This window comes from Peromyscus eremicus, chromosome 20 (assembly GCF_949786415.1).
Source record: "Peromyscus eremicus chromosome 20, PerEre_H2_v1, whole genome shotgun sequence".
Taxonomy (NCBI): Eukaryota; Metazoa; Chordata; class Mammalia; order Rodentia; family Cricetidae; genus Peromyscus; species Peromyscus eremicus.
In genome coordinates this window covers 11,789,806-11,811,154 of record NC_081436.1, presented here as the reverse complement: position 1 = coordinate 11,811,154, position 21,349 = coordinate 11,789,806, and the positions used below count along the sequence as shown (strand labels likewise).

At 39.2% G+C, this 21,349-nt stretch overlaps 1 protein-coding gene across 1 annotated transcript in view; it reads left to right on the top strand.

The window, feature by feature from the left end:
- Lrrk2 (leucine rich repeat kinase 2) overlaps positions 1–21,349 on the top strand; it is a 138,750-nt gene that overhangs the window by 36,055 nt on the left and 81,346 nt on the right. Inside the window, exons 14-19 of the mRNA XM_059247707.1 lie at positions 1,894–2,000; positions 10,193–10,337; positions 10,451–10,590; positions 11,857–11,985; positions 12,061–12,231; positions 18,998–19,256. Of these exons, the coding sequence (XP_059103690.1) occupies positions 1,894–2,000; positions 10,193–10,337; positions 10,451–10,590; positions 11,857–11,985; positions 12,061–12,231; positions 18,998–19,256 (951 nt within the window). The remainder of the gene's footprint in view (positions 1–1,893; positions 2,001–10,192; positions 10,338–10,450; positions 10,591–11,856; positions 11,986–12,060; positions 12,232–18,997; positions 19,257–21,349) is intronic.

Genomic DNA, 21,349 nt, shown 5'->3' with positions numbered 1-21,349 from the left:
AGCAAGCTTGTGTTTAGCACCCCATTGATGTTTAGAACACACTGTTACTAAGAATTGAGGACTGTTTTCCCCCTATTCATGTACTTTCCATATAGTAGTAATGCATCCTTTTTGATTGAAGAAAGTGTTTATATAAGTGTGAGTCAGATTAGCTGTTGCTTTTAAATATTTTCAAATACACATGTTTTCCAATTTTAATTATATATGTCTCTATGAATTTTAAAACTTTTTAGATTATTGATTAGTCTATGTTTAAACTTTTGTTTTCATAACTCTAAAATTATATATACACGTATATATGCATATTCATAACATATTCAGGTATATGTATACACACACATACACACATGCACACACACACATACACCATTAGGGTGTCAAGAGCTTGTTCCACACAACTCTGATATCTAGCAGTAATACGAATGACTTTTGGCACTGTGTAAAGTATCCTTAATAATATGCATTAAGACTTGGGACCACTATCCTGGAGTGTTGTGACCACGTTTTCAATTCATATCAGTGGTAGTGTTATAAATGGTGATTGGGTGGGAGACTAGATGTAGGTAAGTTGGTTTACAGCAGTCTGTGAGACTTGGGGTTGGGTGGGATGGATACAAAGGGAATGAATTTGAGAGATAAGTAGGGGATCACTAATACTTTCTTGTTGCTGTTATATAAAGTTCCAACCTTTTTGAACTTGCTATCTATTCCCCATAAAATAAAAGTTTACGGCCGGGCGGTGGTGGCGCACGCCTTTAATCCCAGCACTCGGGAGGCAGAGCCAGGCGGATCTCTGTGAGTTCGAGGCCAGCCTGGGCTACCAAGTGAGTTCAGGAAAGGCGCAAAGCTACACAGAGAAACCCTGTCTCAAAAAACCAAAAATAAATAAATAAATAAATAAATAAATAAATAAATAAATAAATAAATAAAATAAAAGTTTACTATATCAAGTGTTTTCTTCAGTGTAGGTGTTTTCTGTTTCAGAATTCAGAGAATTTTCATTGCGAGACAAATGTTTTCAAAGAAGGAACTGGGCTTAGTAATTTTAGTTTTTGAATCTGGTATTTTGAATAAAAGCAGTGATCCGTCTACATGTTTTAAATTGAATCATCATTTTCCATTCATCACTGACAGTTAAGACATAATTTTACTTAAAATTTTATTATTAATTTTTGAATTTTGTAGATTTAGTAAAATGAACCAACAACAATCTGCAGTCTCCCACACACACTTTAATTTTTTGGGACAGAGTCTCACTATGTAGCCCTGGCTGTCCTGGTACTCACTATGTAGACCAGGCTAGCTTCAAATTCATGGTGATTGACTGCTTCTGCCTCCCATGTGCTGGGATTAAACACATGCGCCATTATGCCCAACTTAACAAATTCTTTTTGTAGTTTTCAGTGCTCACAGTTTATTCCTTTGAAGGTGGATGGAATTTTAAGAGTAGCAAAAGCCATTTAGAACCATGTTTGTTCATTAAAGCAACAATAATCTTTTAGTCCAAACATATACTTTGAATATACTTTTTTCTTTTTTGTTAAAGATTTTCTTTAACAAAATGTGTATGCATGTGTCCCCAAGTTTTTAAAAGTGTACCATATACACACAATGCCTATGGACACCAGTAGAGGCAAGAAGTTGTGAGCTGCCTGACCTGGGACTGGCGAACTGAGTCTGGGTCCTCTGGAAGATTGGCAAGTCCTCTTAACCTCTGTGCTGTCTCCCTGTCCTTTCTCTTAGAGTGACTGTGGCTTGACCCTGAAGCAGTATAGCTAGCTCATTAATAGTCAGATGATTACTGATGCTTTTAAAAATGATTACTTTTAGGTCACACTTCATATATGTAAATATATGTCAGTAAACACATCACTTGTTTGTTCTTGAATTTAGGAATACCAGAAGAATCCAGGGATGACTCTCAATGCAAACTAAACATGCTCAAAAGACAGTATCTGAGGACTGACGTCCACAAGCTGGTTCTAGCAGCTCTGAACAGGGTATGTTAAACATGGTTTTTTTTGTCTTTATACCATTAAGTAGACAATTAAATTTGGGGACCTGGAGGTGGAGCTTTGAGTTTTCTTTTTCTTTCCTCTGTTTATGATGATAGTTAGAACTCAGGGCGATGATAGGTATGTTGGGGTGAAGAGTTTTGTACCAAGAGAAAGGTAAGTACACAGCTAACTAATGCGAGCTTCTACCTGAGTTTGCTCAACCAGAAGGTCAGCCATCAAGAGCCAGGTCTACATGTCAGGCCTTGGGCTGCCATTTTCTCTCTGGTGGGCCATCTTTCCTTTATAGTCCTGTTGTAAAAGATTCAGCTAGCAGAGACACACTACACATAACATGGCCACGTTTTCTGATGCCTATGCATATTTTCATGGCTGTCCTAAGATGAATTATCTTTAGTGTGACCTCAACAGAGCTATCAATTAAGTATGACCTGAGAGTCGAGTCAATCATTATTTATCAAAGCAAAGACTAAGAAAAATATCTATCAATCAACCTATCAATCATTTTATCTGTCTATCTATCTATCTATCTATCTATCTATCTATCTATCTATCAATCTACCTACCTATCTATCTATCTATCTATCTATCTGGTTTTTTGAGACAGGGTTTCTCTGTGCAACAGCCTTAGCTGTCCTGGAACTTGCTTCATAGGCCAGGTTGGCCTAGAACTCACAGAGATCTGCCTGCCTCTACCTCCTGAGTGCTGGGATAAAAGGTGTGCACTGCCACACCTGGCTAAGAAAAGTATTTATTAAAGTGAGCCAAGGCTTTGATATATAAAACAGAACATTATAATTCAAGGTGAAGGTAACCTCTTTTTGGATAATTGGCCCTCTGCTTATGCTGGGGCTTGAGAGTTGTTCACAGATCACAGTGTTCAGTCATCTGTTCCATAGGTTCCTGTTTGTCTACTGTTATTTCTGGGGAACAAAGTAGACTCTCAATATGCTGGTGTGTCTACATGTATGTGTCTGCAGAGACACACCTGTGTCTTTGGCCAGGGAACCCAGTGAAGTAAAGGCTATTCTTCTGATGAAATGGTTCCAGGTCAAGACTTTCTGGTTTGCAAAAACTTAGAGCAAAACATTGACAATTTAAGATTTAAGATATGTATTAAATAAAAGGTGGACAAAGAGAACCCATAAAGGGGAATTACACATAAGTGACATTAAAAGGTTTGCAGAAAAGTGAAACTCGGAGGTAGAAGAGTTGAACACACAAGAAGATAGATCTTCATGGAAGACTTTAAAAGCAATGTTGAGCTGCATTTAGAAAGCCTTTATAAAAATTATAGAAGCAGTTTCTTAAACTAGGTAAGCAAGTGTAAGATTTACATGAAACAGTCCATTTGTATGGAGACTTGCAAGAAAGCTGACAAGGAGGGATAAGTCATTTGGCCGAGTTCCAATGGGACAATCAAATGTTTTTTAAGATGTTAGTACTCACACCGGTGTGACATTGTCACTGGAGCAAGTGTGGTTAGTTCCATATGATGCTGGCTCAGGAATTCGACACAAGCAAAAATATGCAGCTGGTACATGATATTTCTCAACACTGAAGGAAAGATAATTAACACAGAGATTTCTGTTACTATAGTTAATGCCCCGCCATTTGGGGAAAACACAGAAGCTGAATACTTGTTCTTTGGGCCAAAATTCATAATACCTGGATAGAATGTAAAGGTAAAAGAATGAAATTGATATGTGTACCTATGTAAAAGTTCTCAATTATAATCACAGTTATAGATTATAATCATGATGTAGATTCAAAAAAGAAAAAGAATATTTCCAGGAAATTTAGCATCTAGCTGTGGTGTCTCATGCCTGTAATATCAGCTCTTGGGAGGCTGAAGCTGGAGGACTGCCACAAGTTCAAGGCCAGCTTGGGTTACAAAGAGTTGCTACAGAGTGAGACAATAAAAACAAACAAAAATTGGCAATGTCAATCACAATCAAAATGGACATATTTTCTGGTCAATGATTCCACTTTAAGAATTTATAATATAGATGTACTTGGGCATGTACACGAAGATTTTAGATAAGAATGTTTCTTGTCGCCGGGCGGCAGTGGCGTACACCTTTAATCCCAGCACTCGGGAGGTAGAGCCAGGCAGATCTCTGTGAGTTTGAGGCCAGCCTGGTCTACAGAGCAAGATCTAGGACAGGCACCAAAGCTATACAGAGAAACCCAGTCTCGAAAAACAAAAACAAAAAAAATGTTTGTTGTTACATTATTTATAATAGGAAAACATGCCAGTGAGCTAAAGTTTTGCCTGGTGGTCACTGTATGGCATGGCAGGTGCTTGTAACTTCAACATATGGAGACCTTGGATTGGTATTTTGTCAGATAGTGGTTCTGAGTATTGATTAATTTTAAGAAGGAGTTGAAGACAGAGGTTATTTTTGTGAGTTCTGGACCAAACAATTGACAGGGAGTAAGCCATCTTCCAGAACATACTACCAGGTGCTCCGATCTGCAGTGTTTGCCAGTGATGGTTCTGTTTGTAGTGGCACTCAAGGGCTGGTGATGAGCACAGACCCTTCTTGTTGGAAACACATGTGTCTTGTCAGCAATAATTAAGCCTATTGTTTTTCAGCCTATGAAATTTGAGGAGTTTTACCGTAGTTTAACTTAATCTGTCCTGATAATGCAGTGGCCATCTATAGATGACAAACAAATAAATTATACTGATTCCAAATTAGGTCATTCTGTGTAGAGGTTAAAAGGCAGCAGGTGGCATTTCTAATGTACTGATAGGTCAAAATTACACATTTTCCATGAACATGATGGTATTCTCCAGGTATCAGTTTTTCTTTCATTTATGTTTTGATGGAATCAGCATTTTCCTTGTTCCTTGGGTCTTCTCCCTTCCATCACTCAATTATTGTAGATTATACATTTTTTTTTGCTCTTGTTCCTTTGCTCTGCAAGACTTTCTTTCTGGTCTGAACCCAACTCCACTGCCCATGCTCCAGTTAACCCTTCAGTGTATTAGACAGCGAGCAGGTCTAGTGAACAGCTTGTCGTGTAGGCTGTTGTACTGGCGCCTGGAACAGGATGAACTCACTGAAGGTCAACATTATCACCACCAGATTTTAAATGCATTTTGACCTCTAGATATAGAGACTGAGGGACAAGAGTAGTCACATCTATATCTCTCTACCGGTTTCCCCATTGACATTTGGAAAATAATTTTACATTTACAGAATACATAGCATTTCCATTCAGCTTTAGACCCATGATTTCTAAGTTTGATTTCATTTTATTCTTTCAGTTTGCATCAAGTCTCTTTTTGCTAGCTTTTCTATTCATCTTTTCACAGAACTTAAAGTTATGTTTCCTAATATTTTGATGTTTTGAATTTTTGTATACCTTTGTATGTGAGCTCTTAAAATTTATATATTGCATTTATTTTTTACTTATGTATATTCACGTGTGTCTACACCTGTGTGCAGGGCATAGAAGACCAGAAGAGGGTGTCAGATCCCCCAGAGCAGCCACCTGAAGCCTAGTGGTGATGGGAACTGGACTCTGGTCCTCTTAACCACTGAGAGCCATTTCTCTAGCCTGGTGTTTGAACTCTTGAAAAGACTAATTTAGTTGGCTGTGAAACATGGAGAATTTCTTTTCTTTGACTGAATGTCTGCAGGCATTGTTCTAGTGTTGAGTGTCTTAGTAGAGAATTCTGAGACAGGCTTACATCTTTTTCCTTATTTTTATATTAACAGTTTCTCTTGGTAGCTAGAAATATTCTTTCCTTTGATGCCCAGTCATATTGTTGAGGCATATCTTGATGCTAGTTCTGATACCAGCTAGCCAAATACCCAGTCTTTTTTTCCCCCCTGGAAAGTTTTCTTGACCTATATATTTATGAACATGGGTTTTATTTCATCAGTTTACCTCTCTCTTTAGAAACCATATAATGTTGGACCTCTTCTGTCTTCACCTTTTGCTGTTTAATCACACGAGGAACACTCTATTTGTCACCTGCTCTCTCCCTGTTTGGATGGGGTCACAAATCCTTACATGGATCTTTTTCTATCAAGAACAAAGATGAGAACTACAAGAGAATATGGAGAATGAGAAACAAAACCCAAACCACACATGACCAGGGAATTGCTTTCCTTTGCCTGTGGAGTCTGCTTCACTCATAGTGAGAAGAGTCCAGTCTAGGCATCTTCAGCTTGAGCTGGCTGGCTAACTCTTTAGTGAAGCCATACCAGTGACTTGCAAGTTCTCTAAAAAGACTTGAAGGTTGTGGAGTGTAGGGAAGACAGTGTTTCTAATTAATCTGTTTTGGCATCCTTCCAATGATACCTCCAAAGTTGTTCTTGGAAAACATTTGCTAAGTAGGAACTAATAAGTTAATCGTGATCCATATTTGAGTGGTAACACAGTAAATACTGTTTTCAAGATGAAGTAGTAGGTAAGTGAAAGAAAGTCCACTGTGGGCTTGTAAATATCGTACAGATATGATATATGGTAATCATATATATATATAAATGTATATATATGATATATAGTAATCACACATACATATATATCTTTTTCAAATTTACTTGAATATTCAAAATAACATGCTCCCATTTTTAGTTATTAGATACTTTAGACACTGTCACTTTTGATCACACAGTGATAATTCTGTTGCTCTGAGGACAATCACAGATTTCCTGTTGCAAGTTGTTAGTCAATTGCTAAGTTGGGTCTGTAAAGGTTAGAGGTTAAGGGAAGTCAACACTACAAGGACCAATAATTGTCTAAAAATTAGGTAGGGGTGGGGATATTAAACATGAGGGCTGACAAGATGTCTAAGATAGTAAAGGCATCTGTCACCAAGTGCATGATGGCTTTAGTTCAGTCCCTGGGTCAGAGATGGTTGAAGGAGAGAATTTACTCCCACAAATGGTGCTCTGACTTCCATGTGGGAGGGGTATATCCATACATATACACAAATGTATTCATGCATGCACATGCATGCAAAATAAATACTATAATAATTTTTAAAAAGATATTAAACATAAGGGGAGTCATTTTGTACCTGGCTTATGATGCATTTTTCAGTTTAGAAGCAGAACTGAATACATGGTTCATAGAGTTCAATATCAAATAAAATTACAGCTTTGCTGGCTTGAAAATTATTAAGCATTTCAAGACAAGGTCAGAAGAATGTGAAACTAAGGCGGGGTTTCTTCTAATAATTGGGGCACACTCAGGAAGCTGGCTTTGCCTGTCAAGCAAGATGGATGGCACAGTTAGGCAAACAGCAAGTTCCACAGGGCAACCCTTCTTTGTCTTTTGAGAAGATACTGAACTTTGGGCTTTGGACGTGTGATCATAAGATGCCTGTGTCAAGGAAGGAGAAATGTGGGCTTGCAGCCTGAGTTTAAACATGTTTCTGCGTTATCTGCTCAAAATTGTACATCTCATTTTGTTTCACTGATGTGTAGAGCTGTAGTGTCTACACAATAAGACTTGTGATAATTAAATGTTAGTATGCACAAAATTATTTTTTCATTTTTTACTAATTACTCTTTATTTAAAGTTTTTAATATAATATAAATAATTTTAAATTATTTCTTTTATTTTTGAGATTATATTAGAAACATGTAATTTCCCCTTCTTTTTCTCCTTCCAAATCTTCTCGTATACTCCTTAGTCTATTCCAAATTCATGGCCTCTTTTTTTCATTAATTGTTATTACATGCATATATTTATAGATGTTCCTAAATATAGCCTGCTCCGTCTGTATGACGTGACTTGTATGTATGTTTTCAGGGCAGATCATTTGGTTTGGATAACCGATTGGTGTGCTCTTCCTTGGGGGAAGACCACCTCTCCTGCTCCTAGTATTCCTCAGGTATATGAGAAATTCTTAGAGGCAAGGGCCTGCAGCCTTTTGTCCTTCCAGTGTGGTGGTTGCTTTTGTACAATTCAGCTGTGTTAATGTGCTGATCCCACTTGTGAACAGAGTTTTTAGAAAGGCATTTTGTGCAGTTTAGAGTTGCAGGAAGAGATACAGAAGATGGACAAATGAACGACTTTAGAGTTTGAGCATGATGTAGAGCACTGTGTCCTTGGAAATCAAGGAGTGGGAAGGCAGCAATTAAGTTGTTAGGGGACTTTTGTCTTTGAATGCTTTTAATTCAGAGTAGTTAAGAGAGAAGTCTGATTATATAAAATTAAAGGGTAGCAAGAATGTGGAGGCAGTGGGTGTAGACTTTCCTGTTAATAAAGTTAGAAGTGAAGGAAAAAGGAAACTTTCCCTTGCCTTAGTTCATGTTTCCTTTCTGTTGAGCATTTGGGCCTGGTTTGGCATGTCAGTCCATGTTGATTGCATGGACAGAGTTCTCTATGATCCTAATAACACTGTGTCATGGAGGTTGTGTCAGAGAGCAGGACACCGAGACACCACCACACATCTCTACCTTCACATGGCGAGAGCACATTTGTATTTCTGCAATAATTCCTTACGATGTTGGAGTTGATATCTTTGATATCATTCCATTCTTTGTGGTCTTCCCATTCACGAATGTAACACGTCTCTGATTGCCTGCAAAGATAATGCAGTATTCCTACTCAGACCCAGAGAATGAGATGCTACTAGGGTCGAAAAACAAAATTCTCAACAAGGGGAGGGGAAGAGTGTTTTGCGTAAATGATACAGGAAATGGTGACAAGCTGAGCAGCTAGAGATGGAGGACAAGGCACAAAGAGAAGCCGGTTAGGTCCCCACTCCCTGTGGGGAGCAAAATGGTAACTATAGACAACTGAGAGATTATGGATGAAAGGGTGAAAACCTATAGACTGGTTACGGACAAACGAAGGCTGGAGGCTGTGGCCATGCAGGCCGCATCAGAGCTTGTGATCTGGCTTGAAGCTGTCTCAGTGGTGACCTGTAGCAGTGGCGGGGGAAATAATTTGGGGATAGAGATACATGAAATAAGTGTTTGCATGATGTATCTGTGTGAAATTAAGTCCCAAGAAAGACACTGTGATAGTCTTTGAAAGAAACCACGGAAGTTGAATGGTCATGCTATTGTAAAGGTGGGAGAGCAGTGTCCAGGTAGGGAGAGCTAGAGATGGCCAGGGTGAGGTATATACTGCTGGTATTGAAAGAGGGGGTGTAGGGATGCGATTATCAGCATGTATGCTGCCTCTTTCTTCTCAAAGAGTAGCTTGTCCTTGAAGAAGAACTAGATTCCATCAGGATGTCCCTAAATCTCAAATTATGGGAGGAAATTCTGATTAAAGAAAAAAAATGTGGTGATTAACATCTAAGTCTCTAAGGCAGACACATTAATATTCCAGGCGTAAGCCAGATACATGAGCTGTGTGATTTAAGCTTAACGACACATCTTTGAAGTTTGACAAAACTATTGCTTGACACACTTTGAAGGGAAGAAACGAAATAAAACCCACGAGACACTTGGAGTCAATCTCACTTAGAGGTTCCTGTGGCGAGAGACAGTGCTGAAAACTGGTTAAGTGTATATGGCTTTGCAACAAAGTATCGCTGGTTTGGTTTCATTTGTGTCATGCGCAGTCTGTAGGGCTGAATGGTTCTAACCCAGGTGAACTCAGCCTCTGCTGGAAGTGGTCCACTGTCCAGAGGATGAGACACAACTACCAACTTTCTATCTTACGCATATCTAGAGCGAGTTTTCCAGCAGTGTGGACTGAAGACGCTATCATTTCTCCAATGCATGTTTGACAATGCTGTTAGCATGGACTTAATTGATTATTGTGGAATATGTGTAGTTAGTACAGTACGTGACACACAACAAGCACTTGAAGTTTAAAAGGCTTACTCTTGATGCATACATGTCATTGGTGATACAGAAGGCAAAAATGAGAATACTAATTTATATTTGACTATTCATTTATGTTTTGTTCTTGAGGCTGGGTCTCATGCATCCTAGACTGGCTTCACACTAGGTAACTGAGGATGACCTTGAATTTCTGGCCCTCCTGCCTCCATCTCCCAAGTGCTGGGTTTACAGATGTATACTACCATGTCCAGTTTTTTTTGATGTTACACTGGGGATCAAATCTAGGGCTTTTCATGGTAGGCAACCACTTACTATCTAAGCTACATTCCAGGACTTTGAATTATGTTTTACCAGTTCGTACCTCATTTATGACAATAACCATTCTTGAACTCCTTTTGATTGTAGTTCATTGGGAATCCTGGGATTCAGAAATGTGGATTGAAAGTACTATCTTCCCTGACACATCTTCCTGATGCCTTAGAGATGTTCTCCCTGCATGGGGCAGTTGACTCCGTGCTTCACACTTTGCAGATGTATCCAGATGACCAAGGTCGGTACAGATGGAACTTGGGACCATTAGTTATTAGCTATCTGTCTTTAATTTCCTTCCTCCAGTTTCAAAATTTTAAGAATTATCACTGTTACCCTTCTCTTTTATTCTAGAAATTCAATGCCTGGGTTTACACCTGACAGGATGCTTGATTACAAAGAAGAATTTCTGCATACGGACAGGCCACCTCCTGGCAAAAATTCTGGTTTCCAGTTTGCAGCGCTTTAAAGATGTTGCTGAATTGCAAGCTACAGTGAGTACAGTCTAGGGAGGCAGGAGCTTACGCGGGTCCCCCACCAGTACACTTGCACCTCTCACTGGACACCAATAGCATATTCTAGTTAATTAAAACCATCGATCATGTTGCAGTATTTTAATTCTAGAAGGCGCAGATAATTGCATTGACTATAAAGATCCAGTGTTCATTATTAGATCTGGAAAAATCAGTGCATCTGCTTGCCTTCTGTCCTTCCCATAAAACGCTAAAGAAATTGAAGTAGCAGGGGATTTTTTTTGTTATTGTTTTTACTTAGATTTTGGACAAATGCAAGTTATTATTATCATAGAAATGGCCATCCTCTGTGACTTATCATGAGCTGCTTTGCCTCTAGGGATTTTGCTTCTTGACTGTTTTTTCCTAAAATAGAGATTTGAAATCATTTCCACCAAGCTGTATTTAAAGCAAATATATACTAGTCGTCTTTATGAAGACTGTAAGATGTGTAAGGTTGATTCAACAGGGAATCAAAAATAAACTGTTATTGGGTGTGTAAGTACACATAGTTGTAGCTATTCTGGAAGCTGAGGAGGGAAAATTGCTTTAGCCTAGGAGTTTAAGACTCCCAAAGTAGTGAGACTGCTGTCCCCAACAAAATTAAATGCTTCATTTGTTTTGTAAATGTTAGCCCAATGAAGAGCTCAAACCTTCTGCCTTGGTTTTGGATTTTTGGTAATCAAGTTTGTATCTTTAATGAATCCCATTCAATTTTGTCATTTAAGACTTAAAGTCATTGAAGACTTAAATGACAAAATTGACCACCCCAAGTTAACCAATGAAAATATGTAGGTAGAAGTCTGGAGCCACCACAAAAAGGCTGGAGAAGTGCTGGACTCTAGATAACTAATGTGCGCTCCTGAAATAAAGATGGCTGGATCCAGGTGCCACGGGCTATTCTCATCCTGAGGGACAGCTAGCTCTCCTCCTGTAGGTGTGGCTTCAGAAAGGCATCTTTAATGGCCAGATTAGAAGGGACTGTGTTTTCCGGGCTTTGCTTGAGGATGGTTTGCCAGCTAGCGTTTGTTCTCTTTGTTCTGAATGTATCTCTTAGTAGCAAGAGAGTGGGGCATTTACAATTGTTTCAAGGCTTACAGCTGCCAGGTACAAACCCAAGTTTCTCTGCTTAGTTGAAGGAGCAATGGAGGCATTAAATACAAGATATAAACTGTTGTATATCATTGAGTTAATTTTACTTATAATCGCTCATATTATTTACTGTGATCGGTTTTACTCCTTTTTCAGGGATTACAGACAATCTTGGCAATACTTGAATTGTCAGTCTCTTTCTCCAAGCTGCTACTGCACTACTCTTTTGATTTGGTAATATTCCACCAGATGTCTTCCAGCGTCATGGAACAAAAAGATGAGCAGGTATGGTGTATCCATGCCTATGAGCTAAATGTTATCCCCTCAGCTGCCTCTAATCCTCACTTCCATTCTTTCTAGTTCCTCAATCTGTGCTGCAAATGCTTTGCAAAACTGGCCGTGGATGAGGAGTTAAAGAGCACAATGCTGGAGAGAGCCTGTGATCAGAACAACAGCATCATGGTTGAGTGTTTGCTTCTGTTGGGAGCTGATGCCAATCAAACGAAGGGGGCCACGTCTTTAATTTATCAGGTAAATATTCCAGGCCTAACTTTTGTTTATCTCTGTTACTTGACCCTACCCTTTTATAACTCTTCTTCTTCCTCTTCCACCTTGTTCCTTCACAAAACAAAACAAGCGAATAAAAAAAGACAACCACATAAAACAGATTTTTTTTTTTTTTCGAGACAGGTTTTCTCTGTGTAGCTTTGCGCCTTTCCTGGGACTCACTTGGTGGTCCAGGCTGGCCTCGAACTCACAGAGATCTGCCTGGCTCTGCCTCCCGAGTGCTGGGATTAAAGGCGTGTGCCGCCGCCGCCGCCGCCGCCGCCGCCGCCGCCGCCGCCACCACCACCCGGCAACATAAAACAGATTTATGGAAACATGATTCACATATCATATAATTCATGGGTTTAAAGTGTATAATTCAATTGTGAAAGGCTGAGACAGGAGGATCGCTGATTAGGCTGAAGTCAGCTAGAACAGCATAGTGACACAGTGGGAACTCACCTCTAAAAGGAAGTTACAGTTCTAGTACTTGTATTTGTGTCGAGTTGTACTGGTATTGCCAGAGTCAACGCTAGAACTTTTTCATCATCTCACAGTTAAATTCCATTAGCAGTAGCCCCAGTTCCTATTTCTTCCCCCCATGGACATTTGTCTATTTCTCTCTTTGGCTCCAGGAATTCACTTGCTTATTTTCTGTCTCTATGTATGTATGTATTCTGGACATTTAAAATTCATAATCCCATGGTGATGGGGTTTATGTGACTGTGACTGGCAATTTCCCATCACTTCCTCTGCCCTACAAGCCTCTGGTAAGCACTGTTCCTTTTCTCCGCTCTGTTAGATCAACTTTGTGTTCTAGGTGTGAGTGAGAAGATGTGTTCTTTTCTGTCTTTGCTTGCCTGATTCCACTCATTCTGTGGTCCTTAGTTTCTTCCCCATTATGATTCAGTGATAAGATTTGTGGTAAAAGAGGCTGAATAACGTTCCATTTTGTATATACAACATCCTTTTCATCTACTCACTCCTTAATGAGTTCCTAGATGGACTTCATATCTTGATTATAATGGATATTGATGAACATGGGAGTACAATTTTCTTTCAACATTTCATCTCCTTTGGACATATATTCCAATGAGTTTACTGAATCATATGGTAATTCTAATTTTAGGTTTTAGGGTTGTTTTTTATTTGTTGTTGTTTTGTGAAAGTGTCTTACTCTATAGGCCTGGCTGGCCTAGAATTTATGTAAAGACCCAGGTGAGCTCAAATACAGAGATCTGCCTGCTTCTACCTCCTGGTGCTGGTTTAAAAGCACTTGCCACCACATCTGGATCCTACATTTAGGTTTTATTTTTATTTTTTGGCACTTCCATACTGTTTTCCACAAGGGCTATACTAACTTAAATTCTCACAAGTGGTTTATAAGTATTCCTCTTTTTCCATATACTTGATAGCATTTTTAGCTTGTGTCTTTTTGATAACCATTCTTACCAGGCAAGATGACTCCCCACTGTGCTTCTGATTGAATGATTCTACTGATCACTGATGATGAGGACCTTTTCACCTCTCTCCTGGGCAGGTTAATGTGTCCTCAGGGGAAATGTCAAAAATAACCCAATGCTGTGGGTGTTTTCAGTCTAATGCCTCATTTAGTTGTTTATCTTCTTGTTGGGGTGTAATTAACTCTAAATATGCCTCTTGCTTTGCATTTTCACAGACCTTGTTCTCTAACTGTCCTCCACACAACACATACATCTATTGCTTGAACATTTTCTCTCTATGTCTTTGCTGTTGTGTTAACTTTTCATGAGAAGATGTGATAAATATCTACTTTCTCCAGATAGGGCATCAAAGACATATCAAAGTATAATTCCATCAAAGTCCAACTTGGCAAGCCAATGAGGTTAGTGGGCTTATTTACCAAGGATATGTGAAGGGCTACTTAAAGACTGTGGATAGCCCCCAAACTACTCTATATGTAGAGTCCTACCCCATCATAGATGATAAAGCTCATCATTGAGTCCCCCTTTCAGTAAACCTTCCCACTTCCTACCTATCCTAGCATCCCCCAAGATCACTTGTAGCTGGGGATGGGGCAGGAAGAAGTAGTGGCCAGAATCCCAGCTGACAGCTGTTTGCAGAAACATTGAAGAGAGTGAGTTGGATGCATCTGTCAGCTTTTTGCAGCAGTATTCAGGCCTGGATTCGAAACTCTCTAGTCTTTTTGTTTATATAAAGAATTAAATGAATGATTTTTACAAAAAATGAGATGGGACACCTAGTAGATTAATTGTTAGGGTCTGTGAGAAGTCCCCCAAACACCCACCAGTCACGATGCAATCAGCAAGAGTGTTTATTATACCACATGCACGTGGGGTTGCTCACCTGTACAAAATGGTGACAGCTCCAAGAGGGACATGTAAGTTCCTTTTAAGCACAGCTGAAGGAATTCTAAAAGCAGTGTGATCATTCTACCTAGGATCGGCTTACACAAGTGGCAATCATATAAGTATATTTCTAAATGGTTAGGGCTAGAGAGAGGGGGCTAAGGCTATAGCTTTTCCAGTCTTGGGCAAGTATGGACAAGTCCCAGGCTTTGTCCTTATTTGGTTATTACCTGTATGGGTGGAGGGGTTTGGTCCAGGCCTAGTATATGCAGTAACTGAGGCCTAGTTTTTAACTAAGTTACTAGGGGCCTGTCAAGATATTTAGCTGGCCCTCTCATTAATGAGCATCAAATCAATCTGTCTTCCTGCTGCGACAGGGTGTCAATGGATTGGGAGGTTACAGACCCCTACATCATGGAGAGTACTCAGGTTAGGTTTGGTCAGAAGGTAGTATTTGAATCCACATATCTGGAGGGCACTGTCCACTTGAAGAACCATTTGGAGTTAGAGCTGTTGAATTATGGAAAAAATGAGAAGGAGCAGGGGGTGCTGCAGGTCAGTAGAGGAACTAAAAACAGAGCAATCACCATCAGACTCAGGAGTGTCTAGATGACTCAAGTTTTTGTTGTATCTTCTCTATGAAGGACTTTTTTTTTGATATTTTACTAGGCTTTTCTTGATTTGTTTAAATCAAAAGGAAGGCATTAGGGAGCAAATACAGCTTTAACAGGGTTATCATGGATGTCATTAAGGTTAGTCACAATGAATGATTATCTTTGGAGACTCCTAGAAAAATAGATTGGCAGAGATTAGAGGACAGGTTTTTCACTGTGGTTGAGAGCCCATTTAATTTTCAATGTGTTTTTGTTTGTGATCAGTTGGCAAATGGACCACTCTTTAAGTTACTGTTTGAAGTGATACTTCTTTCCCCAACCAATAGCCACAGATTAGAAGACCAACAGGAAGGTTGATGTTGTGTACTGTCCTGTAAGTAGGTCTTTCTCAGTGTACATTCATGGGCTAGTGCTGGTTGTATATAGTCCTAGCCTTGAGTGGAAACAAGCAGCTAGCCCGGGCAAGGGAATTTAAAAGAGAAACAGTTTGATTGGCTAGTTCATAAGCAGTAAATTCTTTAAATAGTTGTAATATATATGAGAGTAGAAGATCAAAAGGAAGGTTTTAGAATGTCAGAAAGTAGGCTCATTGAAGGTGACAGACACATGATACAATGGAACGAGTTCACCTTGGAGGAAGAGCTACAGCCCAGGACAGGTGGTGTCACAGAACATCCTGATCAGTCATGGCTTACAGAATTGAAGCCTTGACTGCAGGGGAAGGAGAATGAGGAGATGGATACAATGTGAGAGTAAAGCAAGATGGCTGCCGGAAGCCTCCGACTGACAAAAGATTACATCTTTTATGCTGTCCAGTTACACACAGGATTAAATAGGAGACAAGGGGCATGTGAGCTGGGGTGTGGCTTGAGATCAGAGGTTGTGGAATCCGGCATTGACCTTGACAATAGGCACCAGTCATATGTTAACAGAAGGGCCACAAATTCCCCTGCCTAAAGATAAAAATGACTGCCTTATCAAGCAGGAACTTTCCTCTAGCTCCCAAGGAAATGGAGACCCTTATCCAAATGCCCAAGGGGAAAAAGACTAATGAGGAGCTACACTATACTACAATTTCTTAGTCTTACCATATGGGCCTGTTCCACACATTAATGCTCCATTATATTGTACCATTCTGATTTCTCTGTATTTATTAACTGATCTTTTGCCCTTAATGGCCTCAGGCTCTGGATCTGAATTGTAGGCTTTTCATCCTTGGGATCAGGTGTATCTACTAAATTTCTAGCTTTCCTGTTCTTGGTGTAATTAGGAGGATACAACAGAATTCCTGGTTCCATGGTAGTAGGGATTTTTTTTCCAAAGAATTATTTTGTTTTGAGAGGCTAACATTATACACATTTTTATACTTTATCAAAGCCCCCAAAGAATTTCCCAAAGGGAAAAGCATTCATATTGTGAATCATTAAAAATGAAAGTAAAAAGATGCTGGAGAAGTGTGGTCTGCAATGTTGAAATGCTGGAACTTTGTCACCCAGCAATGGTCGGCATGTGGTCCATGCCAGCTGACCAAGGAACATTTCCATCTGAGTCTAGCCACTAAACCAATGAGTTTACTGGAGTTATTTATAGAAGGATAAGTTAATCCCAGACAGCTGCATTATGGGAATGTTCACCCCAGCATGGGTGATGGATGACTCACGAAAGTTGCAACCCTGGAGCTCTTTGCCCAACATAAAGGAAGCTCCAGTAGAGTCTTTTTGTCCCAGAAATTGTCCACTGTTGGGGATAACCTTGCACAGGGAGGGAACCTTTGCAACCTATAACATCCTGAGTTTCTGAGTTCCCTGGGTCTTCCAAGTCTGGGAAGCTTCTTGAGTCCCATGAGCCTCCTTTCTCCCTCCAGGAGGGAATGTTTCAACATGGGATAAGCATCTATGCAATAGATATGAGTGCAGTACATGTTCAAGAAAGTGCATCACCCATTTTCTTGATTTTTTCTTAGTTAAATACAATTTGAAACTTAAAATAGTACCCAGAGAGTATTGTCTAGTTCTAGAAGTCTATTATTTTTAACAAAATGATTATAGTGCCACTTAATATATATTATTAAATAGTTGGTGCTGTATTTAAAAGTAATATTTATTGTGTGTATGTGTGTGTGTTGTGTGTGTGTGTGTGTGTGTCTGTCTGTCCACCTGTACCATGGTCCATGAGTAGAAGTCAGAGGACAGCATGAGGAGTTGGTTCTCTCCTTCCTTCCATACCACAGGTTGTAGGATGAAACCAAAGTCCTCAGGCTTGGCAGCATGTGCCTTTACCACTGAAGCATCTTGGGGGCCCTGGAGTAACATTACCAGTTTTCCAATAACTGAATTTTAAGCCTTGCTGTATTTAACTTCCCACTTTAGAATTAAGTATATTTGTCACCTGGAAGTTTATGTTGGTGCATGTAGTAATCTGTATGAAAAGAAAGAGAACTTCAGGGCTGGAGAGATGGCTCAGTGGTTAAGAGCACTGGCTGCTCTTTCAGAGGTCCTGAGTTCAATTCCCAGCAACCACATGGTGGCTCACAACCATCCATAATGAGATCTGGTGCCCTCTTCTGACCTGCAAGCATATATGTAGGCAGAACACTGTATACATAATAAATAAATAAATCTTTTTTTTTTTTTTAAAAAGAAAGAAACAGAACTTCAAACTCATTTTCATATATCTTTGTATTTATGCATTAAAACCAAGCAATTAAATTATTCACATTTAGTGAAAATTCTTTTAAGTAAGCCATATGGACAATAGATCTTCTGTTATGAGTTTCACTGCCAATAGTTCTATATGCCCCCTACTGTGTGGCTTTGGGATGTAGATCATTTGTGTAAACGTTATTTGGATATGCCAAGGATCTAAAAAGAAGCTCAATTTCCTAGTTCTTGCTAGGAAAATAGCATGATGAAAAGTGCCCGGACACTACGCTCAATATTCCCCATAGAGTGCTTTCTACTCTTGTTCAACAGCTCTAGCCTTTCTATGCAAAATCCATTGTTTTATTCCACGTCTCACATTCTTTTGGACTTTATGCACTTATTTTTATCTCCTCTTTTTGAAATGAGACCTTAGGGTCTGGGGTTATAACTTGGTGGAAAAGGCATGCCTTGATAAAGTCACCATACTAACAACATACAGCAACAACAATAGTAAACAAAATAAGTAAATAAAAAAATTTAAAAAATCTGTCTGTACACCCATGGATTCTATATTTCATTTGGAGAATTTGTCCTAGTTCTCAGATGTTTCATTTAACTAGCAAATAATTGGCATTATGGACAGATTTCCTGAATAACAGATAATTGACACCGTGAATATATTTACCAAATGTACTTTATTTTATGCTAATACAAAATGTATTTATTCATTTGCAAAGAGGTTGCGTAACCAAAAACTATTCAGACAAAAGATGAAATTATCAGTGCTATTCTTTTGGAGAATTTAATGATGGCAGAGAAAAATATGAAAGGCTAATAATGGCCAAGAAACTACATGGTCAGACATCGTGAGCAACATTATGCAGACCATGATGGGATGGGAAGGGTGATGAGGTCTTTTCAAACCACTGCCTGGCACCTGCCAGATTATTGATTAATATCTGTGGCGATAATTTTATTTTATTTCCCCATGTCTAATGCAAGAATACGTTTTGCCTTATTTCATATCACTTCAACCTAAGTTTGAAGTATAAAGAATGACCATAGCAAGCTCCATGTTTCTGTCTGGACAAAGAGAAGAAATGCAAGTTTCATATGCACTCCTCTTCATTTTTTTTTTTTAAACTAGGTATGCGAGAAAGAGAGCAGTCCAAAATTGGTGGAACTGTTGCTTAACGGTGGATGCCGTGAACAAGATGTACGGAAAGCGCTGACAGTAAGCATCCAAAAGGGCGACAGCCAGGTCATCAGCTTGCTCCTGAGGAGGCTTGCCCTCGACCTGGCCAACAACAGCATTTGCCTCGGAGGATTTTGCATAAGAAAAATTGATCCTTCTTGGCTTGGTCCTTTATTTCCTGATAAGTCATCTAATTTAAGGAAACAAACAAGTAAGTATCACTAGAATGTTTTATGTAACTCTCATTTTTTAAGTATAATTAGTAGTATTTGTTTTGAATGCAGGACTTAGTTCATGGAGGGCAAACACTATCCCACTGATCTACTGTACGTGTATTCACTCATCATGGTAGATAATTATATGTATTTTTTACAATCTTTTTAGTAGATTATAAGCATAATGAAGTCAACGTTAGTTTTGTCCAATGCTGGAATATTATTATCTATGTTACTGCTCTGCATATAATATATGATCACTGGATATTTATGAATTTGCAATGATGGGTTGGTAGCAAATGATATTGAAAGTACATGTTATAGCAAGCATTTCACATATCAACACTCGTTAAAATTGTTCTTTCTGAGGACATTCTGTATTATCTGTTGATGCTTTCAATTCATATATATATATATATATATACTTTTGAATTTTTAAATCTAATATATATATATTTTATTTGTAAGGGACATCCTTTTTTTATTTGCAATGTGTTATTTGAGATCCAGGATATAGATTCTTTATACATAAGGATCTATTAATAATAAAAGATTAGAGGGGAAACAGAAACACTCAGAAGAATCATGGAAATATCATCCAGTGGAATCCTTTGCAGTCACGTAGGAGAAGCATGCAACAAATTTATGTGTTGATGAAAATGTACCAGAGAGTCTCAGGGAGGGGGATTGTGTGGCCAGCCCGAGCAGAATAGTATAAACCTGGTCAAGAAAGGATTAAAAACTGTGCAGTATAACAGTGTTTTGATCGCCGAAAATTCTAGTGAGTTGTGCTAATCACACATATGTGAAAATAAAACACCGTATCAGAAAATAGTTCTACAAATGATGCCTTTCCTCTCCTTTCCACTCCCCACCCCTCCCTTCCCTTCTCCTCCCCTCCTTTCCTAGTTTCTCTTCTTCTCCCCCCCCCCCCATCTCTACATCCCTTCTGTTCAGGGCCTCTCTATGTAGCCCTGGCTAACAGAGAACTCTCTAAGTAGAGCAGGTTGGACTTGAACTTGTAGCAAACCTGCCTTTGCCCTCTGAACTCTTGGATTGTAGATGTGAACCACCTTGCCCATCTTTGTTTCCTGGTTTCTGATGGAGTGGGATTATGACCCCGGATGGGGATTTAGTATTTCTTTAGTTCTGTGTGAACATCTGACACTGGCAAGTTTTGATGTAATTTAAAAAAAGGTTAATGTCATTTGACTGGAAGATAAAAAATCATGATTTCATTGGTAGTTTGTCTAAAGGAAAACTTTGGATTCATAACTTTAAAATATTTCTCAGGTTCTTATTGGCTGTATCATGTATTATATTTATTATGTGAGCCATGAAAGTAATATTGGAAGAAATATAGAGTTTCTGTAGATCAGTGGTGACTGTCAGCACATTTCCTCTTCGTATAGGATAAATATAAGATATAATAAAAAACAGAGAGGAGGAGGATTAGGGTTAGTATTGCTGTGATAAAATTCATCAAAAGCAACTAGGGAAGAAAAGCATTTGTTTTCACTGAAGCCTGTCAGGGCAGGAACCCAGATGCAAGAGCTGATACAGAGGCCACGGAGGAGTGCTGCTTACTGACTGACTTGCTCTCCCTGGCTTGCTCAGTCTGCTTTCTTATAGAACCCAGGATCACCAGCCCAGGGATAGCACCACTCACAATAGGCTGGGTCCTCCCGTATAAATCACTAATTAAGAAAATGCTCTATGGACTTGTCTACAGCCCAATCTTATGAGGCAATTTCTCAGTTGAGGTTCCCTCCTCTCAGATGACTCTTAACACCTGTCAAGTTGGCATAAAATTAGCCAGTACAGTGTTAATTTTTTTTTTTGTTTTTTGTTTTTTGTTTTTCAAGACAGGGTTTCTCTGTGTAGCTTTGCGCCTTTCCTGGGACTCACTTGGTAGTCCAGGCTGGCCTCAAACTCACAGAGATCCGCCTGCCTCTGCCTCCCGAGTGCTGGGATTAAAGGCGTGCACCACCACCGCCCGGCCATCAGTGTTAATTTTAAAATTCCATCGTGTGAGCCACTAAACAAATTTTATTTATTTATTTTTTAGCATCTTCTGTGTTTTGGTAAG